General features: G+C 50.8%; 1 protein-coding gene across 1 annotated transcript in view; it reads right to left on the bottom strand.

Moving 5' to 3' along the window:
- Window positions 1-16,699, bottom strand: part of LOC147084861 (myosin-10-like) — a 90,045-nt gene that overhangs the window by 53,718 nt on the left and 19,628 nt on the right. Inside the window, exon 2 of the mRNA XM_085979572.1 lies at window positions 15,591-15,963. Within this exon, the coding sequence (XP_085835698.1) occupies window positions 15,591-15,941 (351 nt within the window). The 5' untranslated portion in view covers window positions 15,942-15,963. The remainder of the gene's footprint in view (window positions 1-15,590; window positions 15,964-16,699) is intronic.

Genomic DNA, 16,699 nt, shown 5'->3' with positions numbered 1-16,699 from the left:
GTAAAGAAGTTTCTCCTGAATTCCCGATTGGATTTATTAGTGACTGTCTTCTATTGATGGCCCCTAGTTCTGGTCTCCCCCACAAGTAGAAACATCTTCTCTACGTCTACCCTATCGAACCCCTTCATATTCTTAAAGACCTCAATCAGGTCACCCCTCAGCCTTCTCTTTTCTGGAGAAAAGAGCGCCAGCCTGTTCATCCGTTCCTGATAGTTACAACCTCTCAGTTCTGGTATAATGCTTGTAAATGGTTTGTGCAGCCTCTCCAGTGCCTCGATACCCTTTTTATAATATGGAGACCAGAACTGTGCACAGTGCTCCAAGTGTGGTCTAACCAAGATATATGGAGACCAGAACTGTGCACAGTGCTCAAAGTGTGGTCTAACCAAGGTATATGGAGACCTAAACTGTGCACAGTGCTCCAGGTGTGGTCTAACCAAGGTTTATGGAGACCTGGACTGTGCACAGTGCTGCAAGTGTGGTCTAACCAAGATATATGGAGACCAGAACTGTGCACAGTGCTCAAAGTGTGGTCTAACCAAGGTATATGGAGACCTAAACTGTGCACAGTGCTCCAGGTGTGGTCTAACCAAGGTATATGGAGACCTGGACTGTGCACAGTGCTGCAAGTGTGGTCTAACCAAGGTATATGGAGATCAGAACTGTGCACAGTGCTGCAAGTGTGGTCTAACCAAGGTATATGGAGATCAGAACTGTGCACAGTGCTCCAAGTGTGGTCTAACCAAGGTATATGGAGGCCACAACTGTGCACAGTGCTCCAAGTGTGGTCTAACCAAGGGATATGGAGACCAAAACTATGCTACCTAATCCAACAAAGACCACGACAATGTAAATGTGACATGTTTCTTCTGCCGGATGTGCCTCTCTGTTGTCTAGGAAACTAAAACAATAAGCAACGCCCTCTTAAGTGAGAATCCAGATAAACCTATGCTGGATTCAAAAGTACCAAATGCCAAATATCTTTAGGGCAAAATAAAACTAGACAATGCACATTTTTTTTATTTTTACAAAAACAGTACCAGAACTCGAGGATCTCATTTATATATTTTTAAAATTCATTTCCTGGCAAGGCTGGCATTTATCGCCCAGCTCTAATTGCCCTTCGAGAAGGTGGTGGTGAGCCGCCTTCTTGAACCGCTGCAGTCCGTGTGGTGAAGGTGCTCCCACAGTGCCGTTAGGGAGGGAGTTCCAGGATTTGGACCCAGCCACGATGAAGGAACGGCCGATATATTTCCAAGTGGGGATGGTGTGTGTGACTCAGAGGTGGAACTTGGAGGTGGTGGTGCTCCCGTGCGCCTTCTGCCCTTGTCCTTCGAGGTGGAAGAGGTCGCGGGTTTGGGAGACGCTGTCGAAGAAGCCTTGGCCAGTTTGTTCCCCCGCCAATGTTGCTGCCAAGCACACCCCCCAACCCCACGAAACTGGTGCAGTCACCCCTTAGAAAAAAATTAGGAGCCTTCTGGCGCGAGTCTACCAGGATCGCGAGGTGGTGAGAAAATTCTCATCTCCGCTCTGGTTCTTTTCGCCGATTATCTTCAAATCGGTGTCCTCTGGTCACCTACCCTCCTGCCACTGGATTGGGCATGTTGTTGAATGATGGACCATGGGGGAGGAAAGAGGAGATTGGTTCCCATGGAAACTGCTGCCCTGGACACAGGTCAGGGTCTGGAAGGAGGGCGAGGGTCGGTTGAAGAGAAGAGTTGGGGCAGTGGCTAATTGCAGAGAGTGGGAAATGGTCACCCTATCTCCCCATCTAAATGCACAGACCTTGTGCAAATACAGTCAGAGAAAGTTTCACCCCATCTACTCAATCAAAATCCCTTATAATTTTGAGCACCTCGATTAAATCTCCCCTTTATCTCCTCTGCTCTAAGGAGAACAACCCCAGCTTCTCCAGTCTCTCCACATCACTGAAGTCCCTCATCCCTATTACCATTCTGGTCAATCTCCCCTTAACCTTCTCTGCTCCAAGGAGAACAACCCCAGCTTCTCCAGTCTCTCCATGTAACTGAAGTCCCTCATCCCTGGTACCATTCTGGTCAATCTCCCCTTAACCTTCTCTGCTCGAAGGAGAACAACCCCAGCTTCTCCAGTCTCTCCACATCACTGAAGTCCCTCATCCCTGGTCCCATTCTGGTCAATCTCCCCTTAACCTTCTCTGCTCCAAGGAGAACAACCCCAGCTTCTCCAGTCTCTCATCACTGAAGTCCCCAGGGCCCGATAATCCACATCCTAGGGTACTTAAGGAAGTGGCCCTAGAAATAGTAGATGCATTGCTGGTCATCTTCAAAATTCGATAGACTCTGGAACAGTTCCCATGGATTGGAGGGTAGCTAATGTAACCGCACTATTCAAAAAAGGTGGTAGAGAGAAAACAGGGAATTACAGACTGGTAAGCCTGACATCAGTAGTGGGGAAAATGCTAGAGTCCATTATAAAAGATGTAATAGCAGAGCACTTGGAAAACAGTGACAGGATCAGACAAAGTCAACGTGGATTTACAAAAGGTAAATCGGGCTTGACTAATCTATTGGAATTTTTTGAGGATGTAACTGGTAGAATAGATAAGGGAGAACCAGTGGATGTGGTGTATTTGGACTTTCAGAAGGCTTTCGATAAGGTCCCGCATAAGAGGTTAGCGTGTAAAGTTAAGGCACATGGGATTGGGGGCAAGTACTGACTTGGATAGAGAACTGGTTGGCAGACAGAAAGCAAAGAGTTGGAATAAACAGGTCTTTTTCCCGAGTGGCAGGCAGTGACTAGTGGGGTACGGCAGGAATCGGTGCTAGGACCCCAGCTATTCACAATATATATTAATGATCTAGACGAGGGAACTAGATGTAATATCTCCAAGTTTGCAGACGAGACAAAGCTGGGTGGGCGTGTGTGCTGTGAGGAGGATGCCGAGAAACTCCAGTATGATTTGGGCAGGTTGGGTGATTGGGCAGAAGCATGGCAGATGCAGTATAATGTGGATAAATGCAAGGTTATCCACTTTGGTGGCAAAAACAGGAAGGCAGATTATTATCTGAATGGCAATAGATTGGGAGAAGGGGAAGTGCAACGAGACCTGGGTGTCCTTGTGCACCAGTCGCTGAAGGTAAGCATGCAAGTGCAGCAGGCGGTTAAGGCGGCAAATGGTATGTTGGCCGTCGTAGCGAGAGGATTCGAGTACAGGAACAAGGACGTCTTGCTGCAGTTGGACAGGGCCTTGGTGAGACCACACCTTGAGTATTGTGGGCAGTTTTGGTCGCCTTATCTGAGGAAGGATGTTCTTGCCATGGAGGGAGTGCAGCGAAGATTCACCAGACTGATACCTGGGATGGCAGGAATGACGTATGAGGAGAGATTGGGTCGATTGGGCTTATATTCGCTGGAGTTTAGAAGAATGAGAGGGGATCTCATTGAAACTTATAAAATTCTAACAGGACTGGACAGACTAGATGCTGGAAGGATGTTCCCGATGGCGGGGGAGTCCAGAACCAGGGGTCACAGTCTAAGGATAAGGGGTAAGCCATTTAGGACGGAGATGAGGAGGAATTTCTTCACCCAGAGAGTGGTGAACCTGTGGAATTCTCTACCACAGAAGGCAGTGGAGGTCAATTCATTAAATATATTCAAGAAGGAGTTGGATATATTTCTTGAGGCTAAAGGGATCAAGGGATATGGGGAGAAAGCAGGGACAGGGTACTGAATTTGGATGATCAGCCATGATCGCATTGAATGGCGGAGCAGGCTCGAGGGGCCGAATGGCCGACTCCTGCTCCTATCTTCTATGTTTCTCTGTTTCCCTAAGGATATACTTGCCATAGAGGGAGTGCAGCGAAGGTTCACCAGACTGATTCCTGGGACGGCAGGACTGTCGTATGAGGAGAGATTGGGTCGACTAGGCCTGTATTCACTCGAGTTTAGGAGAATGAGAGGGGATCTCATTGAAACGTATAAAATTCTGACAGGACTAGACAGACTGGATGCAGGGAGCATGTTTCCCCTGGCTGGGGGGGGTCTAGAACCAGGGGTCACAGTCTCAGGATACTGGGTAGGGCATTTAGGACTGAGATGAGGAGCAATTTCTTCACTCAGAGGGTGGTGAACCTGTGGAATTCTCTACCACAGGAGGCTGCGGAAGCCAAGTCACTGAATATATTTAAGACGGAGATAGATAGAGTTCCAGACACAAAAGGCATCAAGGGGTATGGGGAGAGAGCGGGAATAAGGTAGAGATAGAGGATCAGCCATGATCATATTTGAATGGCGGAGCAGACTCGAAGGGCCGAATGGTCTACTCCTGCTCCTATTTTTCTATGTTTCTATGGGGTGCCCCAGCGCCTTGCGGTCCCGCATCCGAGCGGCCATTTCTAAAAACCGGCAAGCCGATTGGGCCGGCTATGCGGCCATCGCAACAGGCGTGGCCCTGGCCCCTTCCCGCGCGGGAAACGTGCACGCCTAACGCCTTTTGAATGTTCCCCCCCCCCCGGGCACCTTGCAAAGTGCTCTGACCCTCATCAAGCCTCTCCGTATTCTATCCAACAATGCTGAATCAAGTTGGTCAGACACGACTTGCCTTGCGCTGTCATGCAGTAACCCACGTTAACCGCCACAACTTGTATTTATACCCCGCCTTTAACCTAGTCAAACGTCCCAAGGCCGCTTCACAGGAGCGATTATCATAGAAACATCGAAGATAGGAGCAGGAGTAGGCCATTCAGCCCCTCGAGCCTGCTCCGCCATTCAATGAGATCATGGCTGATCATCCAAATTCAGTACCCTGTCCCTGCCTTCTCCCCATATCCCTTGATCCCTTTAGCCTTAAGAAATATATCCAACTCCTTCTTGAATATATTTAATGAATTGGCCTCAACTGCCTTGTGTGGTAGAGAATTCCACAGGTTCACCACTCTCTGGGTGAAGAAATTCCTCATCTCAGTCCTAAATGGCTTACCCCTTATCCTTAGACTGTGACCCCTGGTCCTGGACTCCCCCGTCATCGGGAACATCCTTCCTGCATCTAGTCTGTCCAGTCCTGTTAGAATTTTATAAGTTTCAATGAGATCCCCTCTCATTCTTCTAAACTCCAGCGAGTATAAGCCCAATCGACCCAATCTCTCCTCATACGTCATTCCTGCCATCCCAGGTATCAGTCTGGTGAATCTTCGCTGCACTCCCTCCATGGCAAGAACATCCTTCCTCAGATAAGGCGACCAAAACTGCACACAATACTCAAGGTGTGGTCTCACCAAGGCCCTGTACAACTGCAGCAAGACATCCTTGTTCCTGTACTCAAACCCTCTCGCTAAGACACAGACAAAGTTCACAACGATTACATCAAGAAAGAAAGACTTGCATTTCTCCAGCACCTTTCACCATCTCAGGACGTCCCAATGAGCTTCACAGCCAATTAAATCATTTTGAAGTGTAGTCACTGTTGCAATGTGGGAAACGCAGCAGCCAATTTGCACACAGCAAGATCCCACAAATAGCAATGCGATAATGACCGGTTTGTCCATTTTAAGTTATTGGTTGAGGGATAAGTATTAGCCCCAAGACACCGGGGAGAACCCCCCCCCGCCCGCTGCTCTTCCAATAGTGGCCGTGGGATCTTTTACATCCACCTGAGAGCAGAGACGGGGCCTCGGTTTAACTTCACATCCGAAAGACGGCACCTCCGACAGTGCAGCACTCCCTCAGTACTGGCACCGGGGAGTGTGGGCCTGGATTATGGGGCTCGAGTCCTAGAGTATATACATCTACCTCCGACAGTGCAGCGCTTCCTCAGTACTGGCACCGGGGAGTGTGGGCCTGGATTATGGGGCTCGAGTCCTAGAGTATATACATCTACCTCCGACAGTGCAGCGCTCCCTCAGTACTGGCACCGGGGAGTGTGGGCCTGGATTATGGGGCTCGAGTCCTAGAGTATATACATCTACCTCCGACAGTGCAGCGCTCCCTCAGTACTGGCACCGGGGAGTGTGGGCCTGGATTATGGGGCTCGAGTCCTAGAGTATATACATCTACCTCCGACAGTGCGGCGCTCCCTCAGTACTGGCACCGGGGAGTGTGGGCCTGGATTATGGGGCTCGAGTCCTAGACTATATACATCTACCTCCGACAGTGCAGCGCTCCCTCAGTACTGGCACCAGGAAGTGTGGGCCTGGATTATGGAGCTCGAAACCACAACCTTCTGACTCGCGAGAGAGGGAGATACTGCTACACACTGAGCCACTGCCAACACATTGAAGTAATTTGAAATGATGTTAAAGGCCAGGCTTGCAGGGCTGACAGTGCAGCGAGACAAAGAGAGGTTTTCAGTTTCCTGCAGTGTGGTTCAGAGTCTCTCACACACACCAGGCGGAAGAGAAACTCCAACCTGCGGTCGGCAGCACCGGAAAACCTCCGGCACTTGGTGGTCAGCAGGGTTTCAATTCTCTTATCTCAGCCACTCGGCGGTTATTGCAGAGGGATGTCGTTTTCCCCTCCACCCACCGAGCAGGCAGGAGAAGACTCGAGCCCCATAATCCAGGCCCACACTCCCCGGTGCCAGTACTGAGGGAGCGCTGCACTGTCGGAGGTAGATGTATATACTCTAGGACTCGAGCCCCATAATCCAGGCCCACACTCCCCGGTGACAGTACTGGGGGAGCGCTGCACTGTCGGAGGTAGATGTATATACTCTAGGACTCGAGCCCCATAATCCAGGCCCACACTCCCCGGTGACAGTACTGAGGGAGCGCTGCACTGTCGGAGGTAGATGTATATACTCTAGGACTCGAGCCCCATAATCCAGGCCCACACTCCCCGGTGCCAGTACTGAGGGAGCGCTGCACTGTCGGAGGTAGATGTATATACTCTAGGACTCGAGCCCCATAATCCAGGCCCACACTCCCTGGTGCCAGTACTGACAAGAAACCTTTATGCAGCGGGCCAGTGGAAGCAGATTCAATAGTAACTTTCAGAGAGAGGGGGTTGCAGAAGAGATTGACCAGAATGGGACCAGGGATGAGGGACTTCAGTGATGTGGAGAGACTGGAGAAGCTGGGGTTGTTCTCCTTAGAGCAGAGAAGGTTAAGGGGAGATTTGATGGAGGTGTTCAAAATCATGAAGGGTTTTGATGGAGTAAATGAGAAACTGTTTCCAGTGGCAGGAGGGTCGGTAACCAGAGGACACAGATTGAAGATGATCGGCAAAAGAACCAGAGGGGAGATGAGGAAACATTTCTTTACGCAGCGAGTTGTTGTGATCTGGAACGCGCTGCCTGAAAGGGCGGTGGAAGCAGATTCAATAGTAACTTTCAAAAGGGGAATTGGAGAAATACTTGGAGGAAAAATGTGCAGGGCTGTGGGGAACGAGCGAGGGGGGAGTGGGACTAATTGGAGAGCTCGACCAAAGAGCCGGCACAGGATCGATGGGCCGAGTGGCCTCCTCCTGTGCTGCATCGCGCTCCGATCCGATGAGCTGTTCTCCACAAAGGAATGTGTGCCATTTTTTTGTGTTATATAAATGTAAAACCGAGAGCACTGTTGAACATTCCCTTCGCTCCAATGTGTTTAGTAATGGATTTAGACCATTTGAGCTACTGTGGCTGAATGAGCAACCGTCCACCAGATTCTCTGTTCAAACGCTTAACAGCATAAATAACCCCTTTGTTCAGTCACATTTTTCAGTGTTGATTCAGGCCTGGGCAGACACACAGACACCCGGTGAGCGCAAAGAACACCCCCTCCTCTTTTTAAAAATTGTATATATTCGGTTCCGGCTGAGCTAGGAGCTGAACAGCCTGGCGTGGCCCATCTTGTACTGTCGGCCATGGCAACGGGAGGAGGCCCATTCAGCCCCCTCGAGCCTGTTACACAGGAACAGGAGGAGGCCCATTCAGCCCCTCGAGCCTGTTACACAGGAACAGGCCCATTCAGCCCCCTCGAGCCTGTTACACAGGAACAGGAACAGGCCCATTCAGCCCCCTTGAGCCTGTTACACAGGAACAGGAGGAGACCCATTCAGCCCCCTCAAGCCTGTTACACAGGAACAGGAGGAGGCCCATTCAGCCCCTCGAGCCTGTTACACAGGAACAGGCCCATTCAGCCCCTCGAGCCTGTTACACAGGAACAGGAGGAGGCCCATTCAGCCCCCTCGAGCCTGTTACACAGGAACAGGAGGAGGCCCATTCAGCCCCTCAAGCCTGTTACACAGGAACAGGCCCATTCAACCCCTCGAGCCTGTTACACAGGAACAGGAGGAGACCCATTCAGCCCCCTCGAGCCTGTTACACAGGAACAGGAGGAGGCCCATTCAGCCCCTCGAGCCTGTTACACAGGAACAGGAGGAGGCCCATTCAGCCCCTCGAGCCTGTTACACAGGAACAGGAGGAGGCCCATTCAGCCCCCTCGAGCCTGTTACACAGGAAGAGGAGGCCCATTCAGCCCCTCGAGCCTGTTAAACAAGGGGAGGCGGTGGCGTAGTGGATATGTCACTAGACTAGTAGGCCAGAGGCTCAGTCAAATGCTCTGAGGATATGGGTTCAACGCCCACCACAGCAGCTGGTGGAATTTAAGTTCAATTCAATTTAATTCTGGAATTAAATGTTAGTCTTAGTAATGGCGACCATGATACCATTGTCAATTGCTGCAAAAACCCATCTGGTTCACTAATGTCCTTTAGGGAAGGAAATCTGCCGTCCTTACCTGGCCTGGGCCTACATGTGACTCCAGACCCACAGCAATGTGGTTGACTCTTAATGCCCTCTGAAATGGCCGAGCAAGCCACTCAGTTGTAAACAACCGCGGCGAAAAACAATAAGAATAAAACCGTACGGACCACCCAGCATCGACCTCGGCAACGACAACGGCAAACCCAGCCCTGTTGACCCTGCAAAGTCCTCCATACCAACATCTGGGGGCTTGTCCCAAAATTGGTAGAGCTGTCCCACAGACTAGTCAAGCAACAGCCTGACAGTCATAATTACAGTTTTGGTGTCCATACTTAAAAGACATACTTGCTCTCGAGTCAGTACAAAGAAGGTTCACTCGGTTAATCCCGGGGATGAGGGGATGGACATATGAGGAGAGGTTGAGTAGATTGGGACTCTACTCATTGGAGTTCAGAAGAATGAGAGGCGATCTTATTGAAACATATAAGATTGTGAAGGGGTTGGATCGGGTGGATGCGGGGAGGATGTTCCCGATGATGGGTGAAACTAGAACTAGGGGGCATAGTCTTAGAATAAGGGGCTGCTCTTTCAAAACTGAGATGAGGAGGAACTACTTCACTCAGAGGGTGGTAGGTCCATGGAATATGCTGCCCCAAAAAGCTGTAGAAGCTACATCATTACATAAATTTAAAACAGAAATAGAGAGTTTCCTAGAAGTAAAGGGAATGAAGGGTTACGGGGAGCGGGCAGGAATTTGGACATTAGTCGAGGTTCGGATCGGTCATGGCCCTGTGGGTAGCGGAGCGGGCCCAGGGGCCGTGTAGCCTGATCCTGCTCCTATTTCGTGTGTCTAATTCTGTTAGATTCAGGAGATGGTTCTGTGATAGTGGATTGGCGGTTAGGATCAGATCAGCCATGATCTTATTGAATGGCGGAGCAGGCTCGAGGGGCCGATTGGCCTACTCCTGCTCCTATTTCTTATGTTCTTATTACCGAATCATACCTTACAACCAATGTCCCAGACACCACCATCACCATCACCATCCCTGGGTATGTCCTGTCCCACCGGCAGGACAGACCCACCAGAGGTGGTGGCACCGTGGTATACAGTCGGGAGGGAGTAGCCCTGGGAGTCCTCAACATTGACTCCGGACCCCATGAGGTCTCATGGCATCAAGTCAAACATGGGCAAGGAAACCTCCTGCTAATTACCACGTACCGCCCTCCCTCAGCTGATGAATCAGTACTCCATGTTGAACACCGATTGGAAGAAGCACTGAGAGTAGCAAGGGCACAAAATGTCCTCTGGGTGGGGGACTTCAATGCCCATCACCAAGAGTGGCTCGGTAGCACCACAACTGACCGAGCTGGCCGAGTCCTAAAGGACATAGCTGCCAGACTGGGTCTGCGACAGGTGGTGAGGGAACCAACACGAGGGAAAAACCTACTTGATCTCGTCCTCACCAATCTACCTGTTGCAGATGCATCTGTCCATGACAGCATTGGTGGAAGTGACCACCGCACAGTCCTTGTGGAGACGAAGTCCCGTCTTCATGTTGAGGACACCCTCCACCGTGTTGTGTGGCACTACCACCGTGCTAAATGGGACAGATTTCGAACAGATCTGGCAACTCAAAACTGGGCATCCATGAGGCGCTGTGGGCCATCAGCAGCAGAATTGTATTCAACCACAATCTGTAACCTCATGGCCCGGCATATCCCTCACTCTACCATTACCATCAAGCCAGGAGATCAACTCTGGTTTAACGAAGAGTGCAGGAGAGCATACCGGGAACAGCACCAGGCATACCGAAAAATGAGGTGTCAACCTGGTGAGGCTACAACACAGGACTACTTGCATGCCAAACAACAGAAGCAACATGCGATAGACAGAGCTAAGCGATCTCACAACTATCGGATCAAATCAAAGCTCTGCAGTCCTGCCACATCCAGTCGTGAGTGGTGGCGGACAATTAAACAGTTAACAGGAGGAGGAGGCTCCAAAGATATCCCCATCCTCAATGATGGTGGAGCCCAGCACGTGAGTGCAAAAGACAAGGCTGAAGCATTTGCAACTATCTTCAGCCAGAAGTGCCGAGTGGATGATCCATCTCGGCCTCCTCCTGAGGTCCCCAGCATCACAGATGCCAGTCTTCAGCCCATTCAATTCACTCCACGTGATGTCAAGAAACGGCTGAAGACACTGGATACTGCAAAGGCTATGGCCCTGACAACATTCCGGCAATAGTACTGAAGACTTGTGCTCCAGAACTAGCTGCGCCCCTAGCCAAGCTGTTCCAGTACAGCTACAACACTGGCATCTACCCGGCAATGTGGAAAATTGCCCACGTATCTCCTGTCTACAAAAAGCAGGACAAATCCGACCCGGCCAATTACCGTCCCATCAGTCTACTCTCAATCATCAGCAAAGTGATGGAAGGTGTCGTCGACAGTGCTATCAAGCGGCACTTACTCAGCAATAACCTGCTGACGCCCAGTTTGGGTTCCGCCAGGGCCACTCAGCTCCTGACCTCATTACAGCCTTGGTCCAAACATGGACAAAAGAGCTGAACTCAAGAGGGGAGGTGAGAGTGACTGCCCTTGACATCAAGACAGCATTTGATCGAGTGTGGCATCAAGGAGCCCTAGCAAAACTGAAGTCAATGGGAATCAAGGGGAAAACTCTCCATTGGTTGGAATCATACCTAGCACAAAGGAAGTTGGCTGTGGTTGTTGGAGGTCATTCATCTCAATCACATGACATCACTGCAGGAGTTCCTCAGGGCAGTGTGCTAGGCCCAACCATCTTCAGCTGTTTCATCAATGACCTTCCCTCCATCATAAGGTCAGAAGTGGGGATGTTCGCTGATGATTGCACACTGTTCAGCACCATTCGAGACTCGTCAGATACTGACGCAGTCCGTGTCCATATGCAGCAAGACCTGGACAACATTCAGACTTGCGCTGACAAGTAGCAAGTAACATGTAACATGTAACATTCGCACCACACAAGTGCCAGGCAATGACCATCTCCAACAAGCGAGACTCTAACCATCTCCCCTTGACATTCAATGGCATTACCATCGCTGAATCCCCCACTATCAACATCCTGGGGGTAACCATTGATCAGAAACTGAACTGGACCAGCCATATAAATACTGTGGCTACAAGAGCAGGCCAGAGGCTGGGAATTCTGCGGCGCGTGTCTCACCTCCTGACTCCCCAAAGCCTTTCCACCATCTACAAGGCACAAGTCAGGAGTGTGATGGAATACTCTCCACATGCCTGGATGAGTGCAGCTCCAACAACACTCAAGAAGCTCGACACCATTCAGGGTAAAGCAGCCCGTTTGATTGGCACTCCATCCACCACCTTCAACATTCACTCCCTCCACCACCGGCGCACCGTGGCTGCAGTGTGTACCATCTACAAGATGCACTGCAGCAACTCGCCAAAGCTCCTTCAACAGCACCTTCCAAACCCGCGACCTCTACCACTTAGAAGGACAAGGGCAGCAGGCGCACGGGAACATCACCACCTACAAGTCCCCCTCCAAGCCACACACCATCCTGACTTGGACCTGTATTGCTGTTCCTTCACTGTCGCTGGGCCAAAATCCTGGAACTCCCTTCCTAACAGCATTGTGGGTGTACCTACACCATATGGACTGCAGCGGTTCAAGAAGGCGGCTCACCACCATCTTCTCAAGGGCAATTAGGGATGGGCACTAAATGCAGGCCTAGCCAGCGACGCCCACATCCCATCAATGAATTTAAAAAAAACAGGAGGAGGCCATTCAGCCCCTCGAGCCTGTTACACAGGAACAGGAGGAGGCCCATTCAGCCCCCTCGAGCCTGTTACATTAGGAACAGGAAGAGACCCATTCAGCCCCCTCGAGCCTGTTACACAGGAACAGGAGGATGCCATTCAGCCCCCTCAAGCCTGTTACACTGTGAAGGAATATGCAACATTCAGAAAAATACACCATTCCATGAAATAAAAAGCCTTATTAAAACACAACATACTGGGTCTGGAAGCCTCAACAATCCAAAGCTGTAAACAGCATACAGGCTTTTGAGATAAGATAAGTTGTTGACACTGAAACAACAGCCTTATTGAAGTAAATGGCCGGAGGTTCCTGAAAGTCTGCAGCTTGGAAAGAACACAATGGTATAAACCCAGTTAAGTGTCATAAGCCAACACTTCGGAAAGAAACAGAACATTAAAGAAACATGGGCCTTTGTAAAAATGACATCAAATGAGACACGGAGACACGAACCAGTGCTACAACCAGTTGAGGTGTTCTAAGTGCAGAAGATACAAACAGGAGACTTTGGTAAGAATGACATCAAACAGATGCGCCTGTTACAACCCTTTTTGATAAGCTCGAAACACCTACACAGCAGGCATAATTCTGCAAGTTACCAGCTGAACTGACTCGAGAATAGCAGGGGTCAACAGAAAAATGGAGAGATAATTAGCTTACATCAGCAGAAAACTTCAAAGGATATACCACTGAAAAAGGGTATAAAAATTGGACTTTCAAATGGGAAGACAGACTCGCTGAAAGGGGCAAAGCGATTCTCAGGCCGCAGAGGCAGGCTCTAAGTTTTCAACTCTGAGTCTCGGGTATCAAAAGGTATTTGATTTTGGTGGATATCCCGGAATAAGACTAAGAAATGTAAAAATGTAACAAAGTTAAGATTGGAGAATAAGGAACTCTGATAAGAAGAATTGTAAGTTTTTGTATTTGGAACTGTTAATGTCGCGATTGAATCACCAGCTGTAAACTGCACGTCGGCTCTTCAGTAAATCTATCTATTTTTTGAGAATTGTCTCACATAGTACTTCTGTATCAAACTCGCGAACTCAATCTCTGTACACTCTTTGGTGAGGAGTTGCAGAATTCGGGGGGGAAGTTTTCCCGGAAGGTTACAGTCTAGCTAAACTTATTAAAGTGCTATCTGGAGGACGGGAATATCTTCAGGTCTTTCCTTTCCTGTAGGGATGGGTGTGTGCGGGCTGTGAGGAGGATGCCGAGAAACTCCAGTACGATTTGGACAGGTTGGGCGATTGAGCAGATGCATGGCAGATGCAGTATAATGTGGATAAATGCGAGGTTATCCACTTTGGTGGCAAAAACAGGAAGGCAGATTATTATCTGAACAGCAATAGATTGGGAGAAGGGGAAGTGCAACGAGACCTGGGTGTCCTTGTGCACCAGTCGCTGAAGGTAAGCATGCAGGTGCAGCAGGCGGTTAAGGCAGCAAATGGTATGTTGGCCTTCGTAGCGAGGGGTTTCGAGTACAGGAACAAGGATATGTTGCCACAGTGGTACAGGGGCCTTGGTGAGACCACACCTTGAGTATTGTGTGCAGTTTTGGTCGCCTTATCTGAGGAAGGATGTTCTTGCCATGGAGGGAGTGCAGCGAAAATTCACCAGACTGATACCTGGGATGGCAGGAATGACGTATGAGGAGAGATTGGGTCAATTGGGCTTGTACTCGCTGGAGTTTAGAAGAATGAGAGGGGATCTCATTGAAACTTATAAAATTCTAACAGGACTAGACAGACTAGATGCAGGAAGGATGTTCCCGATGGCAGGGGGAGTCCAGAACCAGGGGGGTCACAGTCTAAGGATAAAGGGGTAAGCCATTTAGGACTGAGATGAGGAGGAATTTCTTCACCCAGAGAGTGGTGAACCTGTGGAATTCTCTACCACAGAAGGCAGTAGAGGCCAATTCATTAAATATATTCAAGAAGGAGTTGGATATATTTCAAAGCTAAAGCGATCAAGGGGTATGGGGAGAAAGCAGGGACAGGGTGCTGAATTTGGATGATCAGCCATGTTCTCATTAAATGGCGGAGCAGGCTCAAGGGGCCGAATGGCCTACTCCTGCTCCTATCTTCGATGTTTCTATGAGAGGGTTAATCCCCCTCCGATTTGGTAGATACATCTACCTCCGACAGTGCAGCACTCCCTCAGTACTGGCACCGGGGAGTGTGGGTCTGGATTATGGGGCTCGAGTCCTAGAGTATATACATCTACCTCCGACAGTGCGGCGCTCCCTCAGTACAGGCACCGGGGAGTGTGGGCCTGGATTATGGAGCTCGAGTCCTAGAGTATATACATCCACCTCCGACAGTGCAGCGCTCCCTCAGTACTGGCACCGGGGAGTGTGGGCCTGGATTATGGGGCTCGAGTCCTAGAGTATATACATCCACCTCCGACAGTGCAGCACTCCCTCAGTACTGGCACCGGGGAGTGTGGGCCTGGATTATGGGGCTCGAGTCCTAGAGTATATACATCTACCTCCGACAGTGCAGCGCTCCCTCAGTACTGGCACCGGGGAGTGTGGGCCTGGATTATGGGGCTCGAGTCCTAGACTATATACATCTACCTCCGACAGTGCAGCGCTCCCTCAGTACTGGCACCGGGGAGTGTGGGCCTGGATTATGGGGCTCGAGTCCTAGAGTATATACATCTACCTCCGACAGTGCAGCGCTCCCTCAGTACTGGCACCGGGGAGTGTGGGTCTGGATTATGGAGCTCGAGTCCGAGAGTATATACATCTACCTCCGACAGTGCAGCGCTCCCTCAGTACTGGCACCGGAGAGTGTGGGCCTGGATTATGGGGCTCGAGTCCTAGAGTACATACATCTACCTCCGACAGTGCAGCGCTCCCTCAGTACTGGCACCGTGGAGTGTGGGCCTGGATTATGGAGCTCGAGTCCTAGAGTATATACATCTACCTCCGACAGTGCAGCACTCCCTCAGTACTGGCACCGGGGAGTGTGGGCCTGGATTATGGGGCTCAAGTCCTAGTGTATATACATCTACCTCCGACAGTGCAGCGCTCCCTCAGTACTGGCACCGGGGAGTGTGGGCCTGGATTAGGTTTCTATGCATTAAGAGCGCAGCACTCACGTAGATGAGCCCAGAGTAGTAGCGATCCTTCAGGTTGTGCAGCACCGAGGCCTCGTTGAGGCAGGTCAGCTCTGCCATGTCCTCCACCTTGGCAAACTTGGGCGGGTTCATGCGCTGGAGGTCGTCCTTGGCCACGGTGGCTCGCCGGCCGTTCTCTGCCAGCTCCACCAGCACCTCATCGCCCCGCTCCTCCTTCACGCCCGCCGCCTCGAAGCCGTGCCGCTCGGAGGGCACCCACACCAGCCGCTTGGCCGTCCAGTCGGCCTGGGTGGCCGGGTTGGCCACGTAGCCCCGGTCCACGAAGAGGTAGCGCTCCGCATCATCCTGGTACGAGCCGACTCGCTGAGCCATCTTTAGCTGCGGCCTCGGCTACCTGGGACGGCGAGAGAGAAAGAGAGTTCAAAATTAGTTCCGCCAACCACACAGGAACAGGAGGAGGCCCATTCAGCCCCTCGAGCCTGTTACACAGGAACAGGAGGAGGCCCATTCAGCCCCTCGAGCCTGTTACACAGGAACAGGAGGAGACCCATTCAGCCCCCTCGAGCCTGTTACACAGGAACAGGAGGAGGCCCATTCAGCCCCTCGAGCCTGTTACACAGGAACAGGAGGAGGCCCATTCAGCCCCCTCGAGCCTGTTACACAGGAACAGGAGGAGGCCCATTCAGCCCCTCGAGCCGGTTACACAGGAACAGGAGGAGGCCCATTCAGCCCCCTCGAGCCTGTTACACAGGAACAGGAGGAGGCCCATTCAGCCCCCTCGAGACTGTACCGCCATTTGATGAGATCATGGCTGACCTGTGACCGAACTCCATCTATCCGCCTTTGCTCCAGATCCCTTAATACCTTTGGTTAACAAATCTCTCAATCTCCGATTTAAAATTAACTGATCCAGCATCAATTGCCGTTTGTGTATAGAAGTGTTTCCTAACTTCACTCCTGAAAGGTCTAGCTCTAATTTTTAGACTATGTCCCCTAGTCCTAGAATCCCCAACCAGCGGGAATAGTTTCTCTCTCTCTACCCTGGGGCTGGAGAAGGTTACAGAGATAGGGAGGGGGGCGAGGGGCCATGGAGGGATTTGAACAGGAGGATGAGAATTGTAGGGGCTGGA

Source organism: Somniosus microcephalus, unplaced genomic scaffold (assembly GCF_052327205.1).
Source record: "Somniosus microcephalus isolate GS21.2 unplaced genomic scaffold, FLI_Smic_1.0 unresolved_chr9, whole genome shotgun sequence".
Classification (NCBI taxonomy): Eukaryota; Metazoa; Chordata; class Chondrichthyes; order Squaliformes; family Somniosidae; genus Somniosus; species Somniosus microcephalus.
The sequence above is the reverse complement of the archived record's forward strand: the minus strand, read 5'-3'. Positions and strand labels throughout refer to the sequence as shown.